This window comes from Fringilla coelebs, assembly GCF_963513975.1.
Source record: "Fringilla coelebs genome assembly, chromosome: 9".
In the NCBI taxonomy this organism is placed as follows: domain Eukaryota; kingdom Metazoa; phylum Chordata; class Aves; order Passeriformes; family Fringillidae; genus Fringilla; species Fringilla coelebs.
In genome coordinates this window covers 30,289,118-30,304,054 of record NC_140067.1, presented here as the reverse complement: position 1 = coordinate 30,304,054, position 14,937 = coordinate 30,289,118, and the positions used below count along the sequence as shown (strand labels likewise).

The window sequence follows — 14,937 nt, the reverse complement described above, 5'->3', positions numbered from 1 at the left end:
TTGCAACCCTGACCCCTCGCTGCTGTTCCGAGGTGGTTTTTGGAGCCCGCTGCCGGTTTCATTTCAGGCCTCCTGGGCCAGGAGCCAGCTGAAAGCTCCCTGCCTCAGTTTCGTGAGGAAGTGCAAACTCACGGCCTTGGAGCCTGGGTGATGATGAAACCCCGTGGCTCCTCCTCTTGGCCTTATTAGCATGGGGAAATCACCAGTATAAAATCCTGTCCATGTCCCGCCGTGGCAACACGGACCTCGGGAAACCCGGCAGTGCCTTCCTCAGCCCTGGTGCTCTTTGCATCCTCATCCTCCCCTCCAGCTGTACCAATGTCGGGCATCGTGGGGCCACCAGCCACGCTGGAGGACGGGAGTGCTCCAGAGAAGAGGAGATCCACGCGTCTGCGGGTGGCTCTTCGTGCCCTCCTTTTTGTGTTGGTTATTATCTCAGCCCTGGTTCCCATCGCCTTCTGTCTGCTCCGTCATCAGCAGGTAAGGGCAAAGCAAAACTCTTAACTGAGTGTTCATTCCTAATCATTAACAGTGCTGTGTTGATGCTATCAGCTAACTCCAACCCAGAGTGCTAATGCTTTAGGTTTCCAAGATTTCAGCTGATAATGTTTTCGCCAATCCCTTATTGTCTCACCAATTCCTCAATGTCTTCAGTGTTTTCCTCTCATTTCCTTAAGCTTAAAAAACAAAAGTCAGGTTTTATTTCTCTTCTCCTGCACCAATGATGTGCACTGTTCCGATGAGATATGGAGTGGTGATGCTCCGCGGGGAGCAGAGAAGCCGTGGTGATTCCCCAGGCACGAAGCCTTTCCACACTTGGTTTTCACAATCTAGCACAAGAACCAGTTATCGAACCAAGTTCTGTGCTTCAGGAGCTGATCCCAACGAGTTTTTTTCTAACTGCACACGCAGCACTGAACAGAAATACTGGGTGGGCCAAGTGACTCACAGACTGGAAGTCGGCTTCTTATTTTCTGCTTTCCAAACTGTGAATCTGTGTCCTGGAGGAGCCAAGAAATAATTTGGGATGCCGGGTTCGTCCCGCTGTAATGTATCTCCTTCCAGTTCCACCTCTTCAGGGGAAGACACAAGGAAAAAGTCTTCTTTTGTTAAGAGGAAGGGTAGTTGGTGCTCATGGGAGCTGCTCAGGGCACAATGATGCCAGGCACCCCTCTGAGGACTGGTCCTACAAGGCACAGAATTTAAAAAAATAAACTCCCATAAGAGAGAAACGTTCTCTGCACCTTACAGCAGGAAAATGCAAAAAACCCAAAATAAATTATTTGATTTTAATCCACTTTCAGCCCAAAACCCACAGCTTCCATCACCCATTTGGGAGCTGCGAAACACCAGCTCTGGGAGCTGCAGTCACAACTGAATCCCCCCGATGGCAAACGAGCACATAGATGGTCACACACATTCCACTCCTTCCCTTCTTTTATTCAGGAAAGTTCTTCTGTTTGCTAACTTTCTGTTAGTAAACAGAAAGTTTCTTTAGTACTTGAAAGTGAGGGACCTTAGTAAGTGAACTGTTGGGTTCTGGGGAAAGCAGGACAGGGCAGTGGAAGCCTTTCCCTGCAAGGCAGCCGACAGCCTCCCCAGCACTCAGGACAGCTACTTCCTAAGGAAGGAATGAGGTTGTGCTCCAAGAGCAAATTCAGGCATTTCTGAGCTTGCATTCACTAAGATGTGAGAGGTGTGAGGCAGAAGCAGGGCCCTGTGCCTGTGAGCTGATCCCAAATCTGCTCTTCTGCCAGAGGGAGAGCGGAGCTGCTGTGCAGGAAGAGCAGGAGCTCCACGAGCAAAGCCCAAGCTGTGAGTCATGGGGACAGACTGAAATCTCTTGCCATGGACAGTTTCCCACCCATGGAGGCAGCCTGGGCTGGAAAGGCGCTGCAGAACTGATTGCTGCATCAGAAAGCCTGTCACCCTGAGCTGAGCATCTGCAGCACTTACAGGGAAAAAGGCTTCAAAGACAGCAGCTGTCCTGCCTGCTCTGCCTGCCTGGTGTGGTAGTGATGGTTTTATTTGCCTGAGTCATTCCACACTCTGCCCAGAAGGAATTAATTGGTTTAATGAGGGTGAATTAGCACAACAGTGTGCAGCTTCCCACGTTTATGCACTGGCTTTAAGTCAAGTCCTTGTCCACAGAGCCATCGCTTGTGAGCATCCGCAAGAGCTGGGTCCAGGCATGGAATGAAATCCTGTCACCCAAGAGGAATGCAGGACTTTCACCAGGTCTACTGTAGGTCACTGCTCATTAGTCGTCTTGTTTGGTTATTTTTTTTTCAAATTTTGTGAAAATACCACCAAAATGGATATGAAAAAAAATCGACCTACTTTAAACATTTCAAAACGTTGTTGGAAAACATCTGGTTTTTCGTAACAAAACGGTGCTTGTGTTTGTAATGGTGGGCAGAAAAATTAACTTTTCTTCCCAGGAGAACACTTTTGTGCTCTTGTAATGACAATGCTCCTCTACTGAGCTCACTGATAAATGGAAAATCACAGGAGAAAACACTGACCAAGCCCTGCTTCCCTCCACAGGTACCGGCGTCATGCTGGGCACATGGATCCTGTAAGTATGGAGATTCTATTCCTGCTTTCTGGCTTGTGCTGTGACACAAGGTGGCTGTGTCACAGGCCTGGTGCTGTTTGAGGACAGGGGTCAGCACTGACAGAGCCCCCAGGGCACTGTGACAAACGGAGCTGCCCAGCTCTGCACCCAGGGCTGGCAGCCAGCAGCTGCCTCTCTCTGTGTGAGTCACCTGCACCTCCCCGAAAATGGGCTGTGAAACCCACAGTGATGGCTTCAGTTTGAGCTTTCGTGCTTTCCAGATTCTGCACTGCATTAGTTTATGACTCTGAACTTCGTATGAAGTGTTGGCAAGCTCTCCTCACAGCTCAGTCACACAGAACAATCCTTTTCCAGCCCCAGAACCAAGGGCACCACTGCAGCTTCAGGCCCAAAAAGTGCAAACAACATGAAATTGAGGAGAGCAAACTGGGAGGGTGGGACTGCATCACCTGGAGCTGGAATTGGACAATTAACCCCAAGATGGAAATGGACCAAAACTTATAAAAGTGTGAAAACTCATGACCCAGGGTCCATCTTGGGTGTAGCCATGGCTGGGCTCTGGTACTGCCCAAGGTGTCTCCTGTGAAGGCCTTTAATAAATCCCTGCTTTATTCCTTTAATAAATCCCTGCTTTATTCCTTTAATAAATCCCTGCTTTATTCCTTTCACTCTGCCCAGCCTCTGCTCCAGGGAGCCTCTCAAGGCTCATCACTTTTACAGCTCCTGGGTGTTAATCACCAGCTCTCCAAGCCAACCCCAGGGCAGCTCTGAAGTAATGCCCTGTAGAGTAGCTGAAGTGCTATAACCACAGATTACTGTCATCCTCATCATCCTCAGATCCAGCTGAAATTCCACCTAGGAATTTTTTGTTGTTAGAGACCAGCTCAGACCCAGCCCTCAGTGTTTAAGATCTCCCATCTCCAGGGTGCTTTCCTGGAGGGAGCACCCCCAAGCCACCCATGGCCACAGATGTCCTTCACAGCCCCTCCTGGCAGACTGAGACCCCTTTCTTAGAAGTCACCAAACACAAAAAGAATCATCAGTAATAATTATAACAACAGCAAGTAGAATAAGGAGTAAGTAATAATTGTTAGGAAGTCAAGAAGTGAGTGGGGAGTGAGGGAATGGGAAGCAGTGATAAAACATGCTCATGGACAGAACAAGGGGACAGAATGACTCTGACACAATTACTCACCACACCATTCTGCCTGTGCTTTCCTCAGTGAAAGAGTCTTCTCCACAAGAGCCAACACTTTTGATCTGGAACTGGCAATTATGGCACTGCAAGGGGATCGTGCAGGACCAAGGGCAGTACCTCATCATCCAGCAGAGCGGCAAATACTTCATCTACGCTCAGCTCTTCCGCAAGGAACCCCTCAAAGAGCCTCTCACAGTGATGCTTTTCAGGAACCAAAAAGATGGCCTCAGCAATGCTAAGGGGCCTCAGAATGGCACAGTCAGCTTTGCCAGGCCTTTTCTCCTGCAGAAGGGAGACAAACTGTACTGTACGAAAAACGACGAGGTGGACAACAGCCTGCTAGAGAATCAGACTTATTGGGGCCTGTTTAAAATGTAGCAGGACTGCTCTGAGCCAGCTCCTCCCTTATCTCCTCCAGGAAACCTTAGGTCGTGGATGAGGCATCTGGAATGTCTCTGTGGGTGAAATTCAGCTTGCTGGAATATGTGCCAGAGTGAGCTCGTGTCCTGCAGTGACAGTGAACGGCAAACTTTGGTGGTGATGGATGGCTGCTGATGGACACAAGGCATGAGCGAAAGATGGAGGAAGAAACCCCCTCGATGCCTTGTGGGATCCTGGAAAAACAAGTCCCTATACTCAGCCTGTTCTGAGCTGGGGAGGAGCTCCACTCTGCAGCTGGCTGCATTTCAGAGCTGGGTCCCTTGGTCAGTCCCCTGGGTCCCTTCCAACAAGAGGTGCTACAAAAAGACAAGATATTTTATCTCCTTCCCGCGCAACCTGCCAGTGAAGCAACACGTCCACAGCAGAGGGACAAAATTACTCAGAAACAGCACAGGAAAAGCTTCTCAGCCCCCTCCACGGCCTTGCCACCAGCAAGGGAAGCACACCAGGGAAGCTCCATCTCCATGGGCAGCTCAGAGCACAGGGAGGTTCCCAGCGAAGCAGAGCGGCGCGAATCCACGGCACGGTGCCGACAGCCCAGCACAGGGATGCAGCCCAGGCAGATGCCAGGGGGATGGATCACTGCTGGCTGGGCTGCACAGAGCTGCTGAGTGTCACAGAGGCCCTGGAGGAGAGCTAAGGGTAGAGGAGAGTGAGCACAGAGCGGGAACAAGAGGATGGAGGCTTGGAGAGCTGTTCCCAGAATTTTCTTCCGACGCTGTGTAGTGGGCAGGGCGGGATAGAACACGGTCCTGCCGTGGGATGGGGAAGGGCTGAGCATCCCCCCTTCCCCCAGGCACGGCTCTGCCATCCAGCACAAAGCAATGCCAGCAGGGAAAGCAGGGCAGCCCTCCCCTGCTCGCTGCAGGCTCTCTCTGCTGGCCTCCCCAAATGGTCACCTGCAGATCACAGCAGACCTCAGAACCTCAGCAAAGGCCAAGTGCTCTCAGGAGAGTGGGGGCTGTGGCTGCAGGACAGCCCAGCTGCCTCCCAAACTGCTTCCTCCTCTCCCTTGCCCTGGCAGGCTCTCCCAGGGGCTCTTCTGGCTCTTGCTTTCCTGCCTCCTGCACCTTCCTGGGTGACTGCTCCCACCACTAGTACCACCAGCACGGATTGTCATGGGAAAGCAAAGCAACTGAGAAGTTGGATGGAAAGAAACGATTACTTGGGGTGGACTGAGGCAGTTAGGAGTGCTATTTGCTCTTATAATTTTATATTCTATTGTATTGTAACTTCAGAGAATGTAAAGCCAAGTTTTTGCAGCTGTGTCTGCAGTCCTGTGTTCAGTTTCACTACCAATTAAAATTTTACTTTGGTTCTTATATTGCTTTGTTGATTCCTTAATTTAAAATTTAAAGAAAAAAAAATAAAAAACATCCCTAAAAACCGCAAGTGTATCTCAGTTCTTTGGTAGAGGCTGAAAAAATAACTGACTGACACATTTCTCTACCCTTTATCTGCTTTCACCAGAGGACCTCCTTGTCTCTGAGTGTCAGCACAGAGTGAGATCAGTTTGCACTGCACAGTCCCAGGGCAGAGCTCAGGTGTCCTCCCAGCACACAGGGGAGCCCCATGCACCCCCCACCCTCCCCAGTCACTTCTGAGGCAAAGCAAGCCCAGAGGGGTCTGCTGGGGATGGAGAACTTCTTGTTCTGCACATCAGACCTGCAAAATCCAGACCCTGCCACAGCTGGCCTGAACATCTGTCTCCAAGACCTCAATGAGCAGCTCAGCCTAAGGAGAGGAAAATCCTTGCTGTGCCCAGTTCCTCCTCTCTCACTTCATGAGGAAAGGATCCCGCAGGCAGCAGAGCTGGAAGCAGCATCCTGTGCTTGTAGGCAGAGAGAGCTGAGTCCTCCCTGGGCTGAGAACAGCCCTGAGCACCCCCGGGCCCACAGTCCCACCAGGGAGCTCCAGGCTCTGCAGGGACGGGGCTCACAGAGCCCCTTGGAGGACTCTGGTAGGGACAGGACAGTCCAGGCTGCTGGGCCACCAACCTGGGGGTCTGGGCCACCAACCTGGGGGTCTGGGTCACAGCCCATGGCTGCTGGGTGTTATAAATAAGAAGCTTGACTAGGCCAATATTCAAGCAACAATCAATTTATTAATTAATTATGGTAAAGTATGAGCAGAACAGCGCTGGGTACAGTGGAGGCAGTTTTCCCTCCAACTGCACACCCATATTTGGGCTTACAGGTATTTCTAGGGGTACTCATGAGTTCTCTCAGCAGTTTCTATTTCTACTTGTTTACATCACAATTCTATGCACTGTTGTGATTTAGTTTTTCTCAGGATGCATCCCAAAAAGGAGGATCCCCAGATGGTGGTGGCAGCCCCCGAGATGTTGGTCCAGTTTCCTCAAGAACAATGACAAATCCCATCTGGTGAAGTCCAGCTCCCCAGATGTGGGTCCCCCTTGTTATTACAATGACTGTAAATCTCACAACAGTGATGTCCAGCTTCCCTTGGTGGAGTTGTAAATCCTTGAGATGATGTCCATCTTCCTTTCTCAAGCTGTTTTTCTCAGTTTTGTTAAGGAGTGAGACAAGCATATTTCCTTTCTATACATTCCAAAGCTATAGTTTCAAGGATTCAATCAATATTCCAAAATTATACCTAGAAAGGTTACCATTGCAGCACTCTTTAAGGCCTGACTACAAGCAAAGAGCAACATCCTGAATGCTGTAATTCAAATGCTCCTAAATCAATCCAGGTTAATTGCAAACACAGGCTAGGTTCAGAGGCCTTCTTCCATGCTTTACTTTCCTCAGTTATTATTGGAATTTGCAGCCATCCCATGGTTGGTATCCACACATATCACAACCACAAATACACACATTTCTTTTCTGTGCCAGACACGAAACATATTTTTGTATTTCACATGGGCCACCAACCTGGGGGTCAGGGCCACCAACCTGGTGGGTCAGGGCCACAGCCCGTGGCCAGCTGTGCCAGGATGCCAATGGTTAATTGCTCCAGAAGCTGCCTTGGTGCAGAGCATGCAGCTTTATCCAAGTGCTCTTCCAGCAGGACCCAAAGCCACCAGAGCTCCTCTCCCCAGCCACCCAGTCCCAGGCTCTGTCTCCTGCATTTGTTCTCCTGCTGGACCCCCACACCTCTTTCTTTCTCCCTCTCCCTCCCAAAAGGCAGCAACCCCTCCCTTTGTGCCTCCCTGGAGCAGCATCAGCCTGCTGTTCTGGGCTCCATCAGCTGCAGAGCTCTCCTGGGGACAGCCAGGGACCCATCTCCAGCTCCTTTCAGCCACTGTGCATCTCATCCTCTTCCCAGCTTGCCTCAAGGGAAAGGGAAATCATCTTTTCAGTCCCATGGAGGATGCTAAACATCTGTATGAAGCTCTGTCCAACTCAAAAGTCATTATTAGCCTTGTTCATTAAGCCATTAATGATGCTAAAGCATGCAAAGTACATTAAAAACCTCTTCTTAAACAGCAAATACAGCCTGTGGCTGTGAGGGTCAGTGCAAACTGATAGAAATGGCATTAGTGCTGCTGCAGTGCTCATTCTTTTTCCCAGTGTGTGAAGTTACACAGATCTGACCACCCCAGTGAATAAACAGGTTCTTATCAAATGAGCCCTCTGGCAAAAAAACCTGAGAAATTCACTTTTATGGGCATAATAAATATATGACACCAAGCTTCCTTTGGGGTCCTCTGTCCCAAGCAGACTCTCTGGAGAGATACTGAGGTGCCTTGTCCCATTTTCTCGCCACCAGGATTTGAAAGGGACATCAAATGGTGACTTTGCTCCGACTGGGAGCTGCAGATTAGGATGTCTTCAGCATGTGGGGAGGCAGCAGAGCCTGGCAGGGCTGCCACCACCAAAGAATTTGGTGCTCACTGCTGCTGCCTTCCCCTTGTTCTTTGGAGCAAGTGGCAGGAGGCAAGAGGGCAGTTTGGCCTCTGCCCCTTGTTCCACTCTCAGGTGATGCCAAGGTTGTTTCTGTGGCACTTCCAGCCCCCCTGGCAGCTGGGACACCCCTGTCCCATTTCAGGCAGCACCAGCTCCCTCCTGGAGGCTCAGTGCCAGCTGCTTTCAGGTCTGTCCCCAGCTTTCAGTGCCAGTGTGGTGTCAGTGAGGCCTGGCTGGCTTCTCCCAGCACGAGATAGAAGTGGTTTATTGCACAGTGCTAACAATGGGATTTGTTCACACCTTACCCAGAGGTGGCACAATCTGTACTGGCTGGAGGGAAAAGTTAAACCTGTCACTTCAGCAGGAGACAGCAGAATGTGCTAAATGGGTCACACTGCTAGAACAAATATTCCCAAGGTAAATTGATGAAGGGCTGCAAAGGGGCAGATGTGGGAATGCTGCAGCATCCACAGCCTCTCTGTCACTGGCAGCATCAGGTGCCAGAGCATGAGCTGCAAAATTGGAATCTGCACACATGGAGAGTTCCTGCTTGTCCCTGTCCATTCTGAACAGTCCAGCCTGGTGCTGCTGGTCTTTTGGCATGTGGTCTCTAGGCTTGAGATTGGTCCTGGCCTTAAAAGAAATCCAGACACTTCAGCACATCCATTCCATGGAGCAGCTGCATTGTCTGTCTCAAAAATTAGTGTTGCCCCACAGCACCAAATTCCTGCTGCAGGCTGGAGTGGGGTCTCTGAAGTCACAGCTGATTTGGCCCCAGGGATTCCAACCTGAGAGCCACACTACAAGCAGCCCCACAGCTGGGCACTGCAGAGCAGCAGCAGGTTTGGGGGACAGAGAGACATCCCCCACTCATACTCGTTCTCCAGCCTGGCCAGTGGAAAATCCAGATGGACACTGGCAGATTATGGCCAATGACCACTGGAAAATCCAGATGGACACTGGCAGATTATGGCCAATGATCACTGGAAAATCCAGATGGACACTGGCAGATTATGGCCAATGACCACTGGAAAATCCAGATGGACACTGGCAGATAATGGCTGATGAGCAGCAATTGAGTGCCAGTACTAATTGCTTGTCCTTCTTTAGGAGTAATCAACGCCAGCATGAAGCAAATGCCAGTGTTTGGATTCTTTCAATGTTTAAATGTTCCTCCTTTCCTCACCCCTGGCATCTGGGAATGCACAGCAGGTCTAAAAGATGTGTTACCCACACACCTCAGGATGGAAACGCTGCCTCCCTGAAAGAAAATCTCTATGCAGAACTGTCAAATCAATAATTTACAGGAAACCCCCTCTTTTTTCAATATTTTGAAATTAAGACTTGCCTCTTGGAAAGCCTTTTCACTAAGGTGCAGGGTTGTGGAAAAGTGGTGTATTTCTTTATGTCATTATGCATTTTAATTTAAAGTGCTTTCAAATCTATGGGAAGTATAACTTCAGAGAAAATGAATACATCATGAGATTGACTGTATAAATAGATGGTCATGTGCCTTCAACCATGGAAAACATTGTGGGGGTTTTTTCAACAGGACTAGGGGATTTTTCTGCTTTCTCAGAAGCTTACTACACTGCACAGCCTCCCCAGGATCAGAGATGCAAATGGCCATTGAAGGAGACATTTCAGTCTCTTTAGAAGTTAGCCAAAATGTAGACCTAAAAAAGAAATAATCAGATTTTTAAACAAATTTATTTTAAACAAATAAATACTTGAATACACCTAACCACAATATTACCAGCAGTTTTTTGTTCAACAAAAAGCCACAGCCACCTATCTCCCCCACACCTTGGTAGTTTGCACTCTCCAGAGCCAATGGAGGTTGTTCAAGGATGATCTGAAAGTTCATCCAGAAAGTGCCTCAAAGCACATCAAAACCAGCACAGAAGGCAGAGATGTAACAACATATTTAGACAGCTTAAACCACAGTGTGCTCCAGCCAAGCCACTTTTAGTTGTTCGTACCAGAGCCCTCTAGAATTCATCAAGGTGTCTGCTAAGGCAGGAGCCTCCCTTGAAATGGAAAATGTAAACCCCCTCCCTCTGAATTATTATGAATTTGAAATTAAGGGTTCTGAGGCAAAGATATGGGAATAGGAATAACAGTTCTTTATTAGGGAAGAAAATAAAATTTAAAAAGAACCCCAAACCAATGCAGTAATACAAACCAACACTGCCAGAGTGAGAGCATGCCCTGTCCCCCTGTGTGTCAGGGTGGTGGCACAGTCCCATCCCAGGGTGGTGGCACAGTCCCAGGGAGGTGGCACAGTCCCAGGGAGGTGGCACAGTCCCATCCCATGGGGTGGCACAGTCCCATCCCAGGGTGGTGGCACAGTCCCAGGGAGGTGGCACAGCCCCATCCCAGGGTGGTGGCACAGTCCCATCCCAGGGTGGTGGCACAGTCCCAGGGTGGTGGCACAGTCCCATCCCAGGGGTGGCACAGTTCCATCCCAAGGTGGTGGCACAGTCCCATCCCAGGGTGGTGGCACAGTCCCATCCCAGGTGGTGGCACAGTCCCATCCCATGGGGTGGCACAGTCCCATCCCACGGTGGTGGCACAGTCCCATCCCATGGGGTGGCACAGTCCCAGGGTGGCACAGTCCCATCCCAGGTGGTGGCACAGTCCCATCCCATCCCATGGGGTGGCACAGTCCCATCCCAGGGTGGTGGCACAGTCCCATCCCATGGTGGTGGCACAGTCCCAGGGTGGTGGCACAGCCCCATCCCATGGTGGCACAGCCCCATCCCATGGGGTGGCACAGCCCCATCCCATGGTGGTGGCACAGTCCCATCCCATGGGGTGGCACAGTCCCATCCCATGGGGCTCAGCCCTCCTGCAGTGCCAGCTGTGGCTCTGCTGCAGCAGGATCCTGCACAAGGGGGGAGTTTTCCTCTGCAGCTCCAGGGCTGCTGGAGCTGGGCCTGCTCTCCCTCTGGGAATGCAGGGCAGGAGAAAGCTGCTCCTCTGGGAATGCAGGGGGCAAAGGCTGCTGTGCTGCTCCAGGGCAGATTGGATCCAGGTAGGAATGCTTGGCTCCTGCCCTGGGCACAGCATCTCCCCATGGGATGATGGAATTTGATCAGCCCTGCAGGGACACTCACTGCCATGGACAGGAGATAATCAATAATGAATGGCCCATGAACAGCAGAGATCTCCTGGAGGGAGGATTGGCTGTGGGAGAGATAAAGAAAACTGCCCAGTGAACAGCAGAGAACTGCCCCAGCTCTGACAGATGGCAAATAGAATACACACATATCCCACAGCCCAGGACACAAGGTTACTAAAACTTAAATTGTACTAAATTAAGAAAAAAGAAACTAAAACACAAAATTCCAAGACCACAAGAACTAAATAAAAGAGAACAGTGAAACACTTGAACTGTAACCAATCACATCTCCTGAGAAGTACATATGAACCATGTGAACTGATAGAAACACCAATCAAGAAATGCATAATCAGCATGCACAGTAGTGTTAGAAAATAGAAATAAAACATAAGGTAAACAACAAAGCAGCTTCTACTTAATCACATTAGTTACTTGTCCAAGAGTCCTTATCTCCCACACAGAGACATTTCTGATGATGCTGTGCAGACCCCTCTTGTTGGAGACACTTTCCCTGCAGGGGTTTCTCAGGCTGCTCCCAAAGTCACCCCACCAAGCCTGTGGGGTGAAGCAGCCCCAGTTCTGAACTGCCCAAAGCCACAGTGGTTTCTGCCTGGTTCTCAAAAACAAGGCAAACTTCACTGGGTCAGTGAGATGAGGGGATGGTGCTGTCCCTCTGCTCACAACCCATGAGCCCAACCCCAGAGGAAAGGTAAATGAAAACCTTTAATTTGGGTTGCTTCAAGCAAACTACTGAGGATCCACTTTTACAGAGTAGCTGCTATTGTGTAAGCAGAACTATCATTAATTTTGGTTCCAACTTCCAGTGCTCAAGACTTCTGCAGCTCAGTGCAATGAAATGAGGCAGATGAAGATGTTGCAGCTAAGAAATCTGGCCTTGGTCCTGGAGGGATGATGGCTGCTCTGAAAAGCCTTTCCTCTTGATGACACAGCCCGTGCCTCCGGGGCAAAAATAAACTGTCCCAATGGGATTTTTCCAGGTAGTGAATTCAGTCTGGCACCACAAATCATGGACTGTTAATTTCAGCTCTAAAGACAAGTGCTTGGAAAGATCAAAACTGCTGAAACAGCCTGCCAAGAGCGCCAGTGGAGATGCAGCTTGGTTATTGCCATCCCCGCAGAATGACAACAGCTTTTACCTGTTTGACTCTATGTCCCCTGAATCCTCTTTAGGTCTTTGTTCCACAGCTGAGTGGAGGTTTAATGGTTCCTGGTGACAAGCCACACACCCCAGCTGAGGCATGGCACTTGGGATTTCTGCTCTCTCCTCCCAGATTAGAGAAGGGCTTGCGCCATACAAAGCTCCTCCACCTCCCAGGCACACCAAAAGCTGCCTCACCACGGGAGGTGATGCTTTGAGAGGAACCAGCCACATCCAGGTTTCTCTGTGCCCTGGGGGTTCACTGTGCTGGGCACAGCACCTTTGCTTGCAGTGCAGAAGAGCTGACAAGAGCTTAAAGTTGGGAGCTCTTTAAGCCTTCCAGCTAGTCTAGAAAATCTGGCACTTCTGCACATAGATAGAATAGAAACAGTATTTTGAAAGTGATTTCTTAACAGAAGTTACTTCCCCAGTTCTAGTTACATTAATGCTGCTATCTGATCTCCCACAGATTTTGGTCTAACAGGCAGAACACCTCTTGGAGAGAATGAAAGTATCATCAGCACTTCAGAGAGAGGGAAGGAAGTCACAGCAAGATGCTGTGATTTTCTTAGGGTCACCAGAAGTGCAGAGATGAAACCCAAACACGGGACCCAGGGGAAGGCACCTCGCCTGTTACCAGGACCAGTGTGGCCAGCAGGAGCAGGGATGTGATTCCTCCCCTGTGCTCAGCCCTGCTGAGGCCACACCTCAGTTCTGGGTCCAGTTCTGGGTCCAGTTCTGGGTCCGGTTCTGGGCCCCTCAGTTTAGGATGGATGTTGAGAGTATGTCCAGAGAAAGGCAACAAGGCTGATGAAGGGGTTGGAGCACAAGTCTGATGAAGAGCAGCTGAGGGAGCTGAGCTTTTTTGGCCTGGAGAAAAGGAGGCTCAGTCTCGGATTTCTGTGGTTGAAATGGTTCTCAAGGTATTAAAGAGTCTCTTTTTCCCCAGTCCTGTGCTTGAAGGAGCAGTCGAGGTTCCTCGGCTCTGGTTTTCAGGGTTGTTTATTTTCTCTTATCTGTTCCATTCTTTCTCTGACCTGCTGAGATCTGTCCAGCAGGTCGGGTTGTGGCACAGTCCCTGCCCTTGGGGTGGTGTTGGCTTTTTATTCTAAGAACTATATGTACTTTATTTACAATAATTTTCCAGTACCTATCACCTGTGTCAGACAGTCTGTCTCTACTCTAAACCAATCCAGAAGTGTCACCATCACAGCAGAAGATGGAGGACAAGAAGAAGAAGAAGGACAGGACACACCCAGATTTCTCCATCTTGCCTCTTGAACCCCCATTCTAAAAACCCCAAAATTCTACATTTTCACCCTGTGACAAATTCACCATCATCCTATTCAAACTCCATGGGCTAAAATCAAAGGCACAGGCGTCTTTGACTCCGTGCCAAGGTCTCTGAGCCCCCTGCCAGGGTCTCAAATCATCCAGGGCAGCCAGAGGGATGTCCTGGGTCCCGACAGCTCAGGGGTAACCTTATTGCTGCCTGAAAGGAGATTATAACCAGCTGGGGTTTGGCCTCTTCTCCCAGGTTATTTTTGAGAGGACATGAAGACACAGCCTTAAGCTGCGCCAGGGGAGGTTCAGGTTGGACATTCACAGGAATTTCTATCCAGAAAGGGTGACTGGACACCGGAATGGGCTGCCCTGGGAGGTGGTGGAGTCACCAGCCCTGGAGGTGTTTAAGGACTGGACAGGGCCCTCAGTGCCATGTCTGGGTGACAAGGTGGTGTTGGGTCATGGGCTGGGCTGGCTGACCTCAGAGGTCTTTCCCAACCGAGTGAAGCTGTGATTCTGAGGTTCTGTAACCAAACATCCTCATCATGGACCATAACCAGTGATAAGAGCACTGAGGAAGTAACCTGGAGAGTGCCACATATGGACTCAATTATCAATTTTTTTCCCTCTGTTGAAGAAAACTGCCCATTCAGAATATCCCAGGGATGGATCAGAGTGCCAGGAACACAGCTGTGGTGCAGCCCTGGGTGGTGTCACCAGGCTGGCCAGCACAGGCTCACCCACCACTTCTTCTGCCCTCCTTGGACACCTGCATCTGCTATGGATCCCTGGACCTTCTCAAGCTCAAGAGCAAAATCCACTTCTGTTTCAGGTCCTTTGAAGCAGGATTTCACACTGAATTTGTACTCTCCCAGCACAAATTTGGCCAATCCCACGTTTCATCTTGTTTGAGATGGAAACACACAAAAGCATTTCTTTCCTCTGCCATACAACTTCAACCTGTGAAGAAGAAATTCTGATTTCAGGCCATCCCTCCCCAGAGCACCTCAGCTGCCAGTGCCCCCACAGCAGTCACTGGGTACTGCCACCACAGCCTCTACTGCACTATGCAGAAAACACATCTGCTTTGGGACTTTTTGATAAACACTACAAGGGGTCCAGAGTGATTTTGGGAAAAACTGCTTCATGGTGAGGCCCTGCTGCTGCAGAAGATATCTGCTGACATGGCCAACAAGCTGCCTCCTCTTCTGGCAAACCTCTGAAGAAGTAGAAAGGATTTGGAGGCAACACATCCTGTCCTTGCAAAGTAAACAATTCACAGAA

General features: G+C 49.9%; 1 protein-coding gene across 1 annotated transcript; it reads left to right on the top strand.

Moving 5' to 3' along the window:
• Window positions 1–296: 296 nt before the first annotated feature.
• LOC311156968 (uncharacterized protein) lies at window positions 297–4,154 on the top strand (the record flags this gene model as incomplete). The annotated part of the gene is made up of 3 exons (XM_084211312.1): window positions 297–480; window positions 2,548–2,578; window positions 3,802–4,154. Exons 1-3 carry the CDS (start codon window positions 319–321, stop codon window positions 4,152–4,154), a joined length of 546 nt encoding a protein of 181 aa, XP_084067438.1. The 5' UTR covers window positions 297–318.
• Between the last annotated feature and the right edge of the window lie 10,783 nt (window positions 4,155–14,937).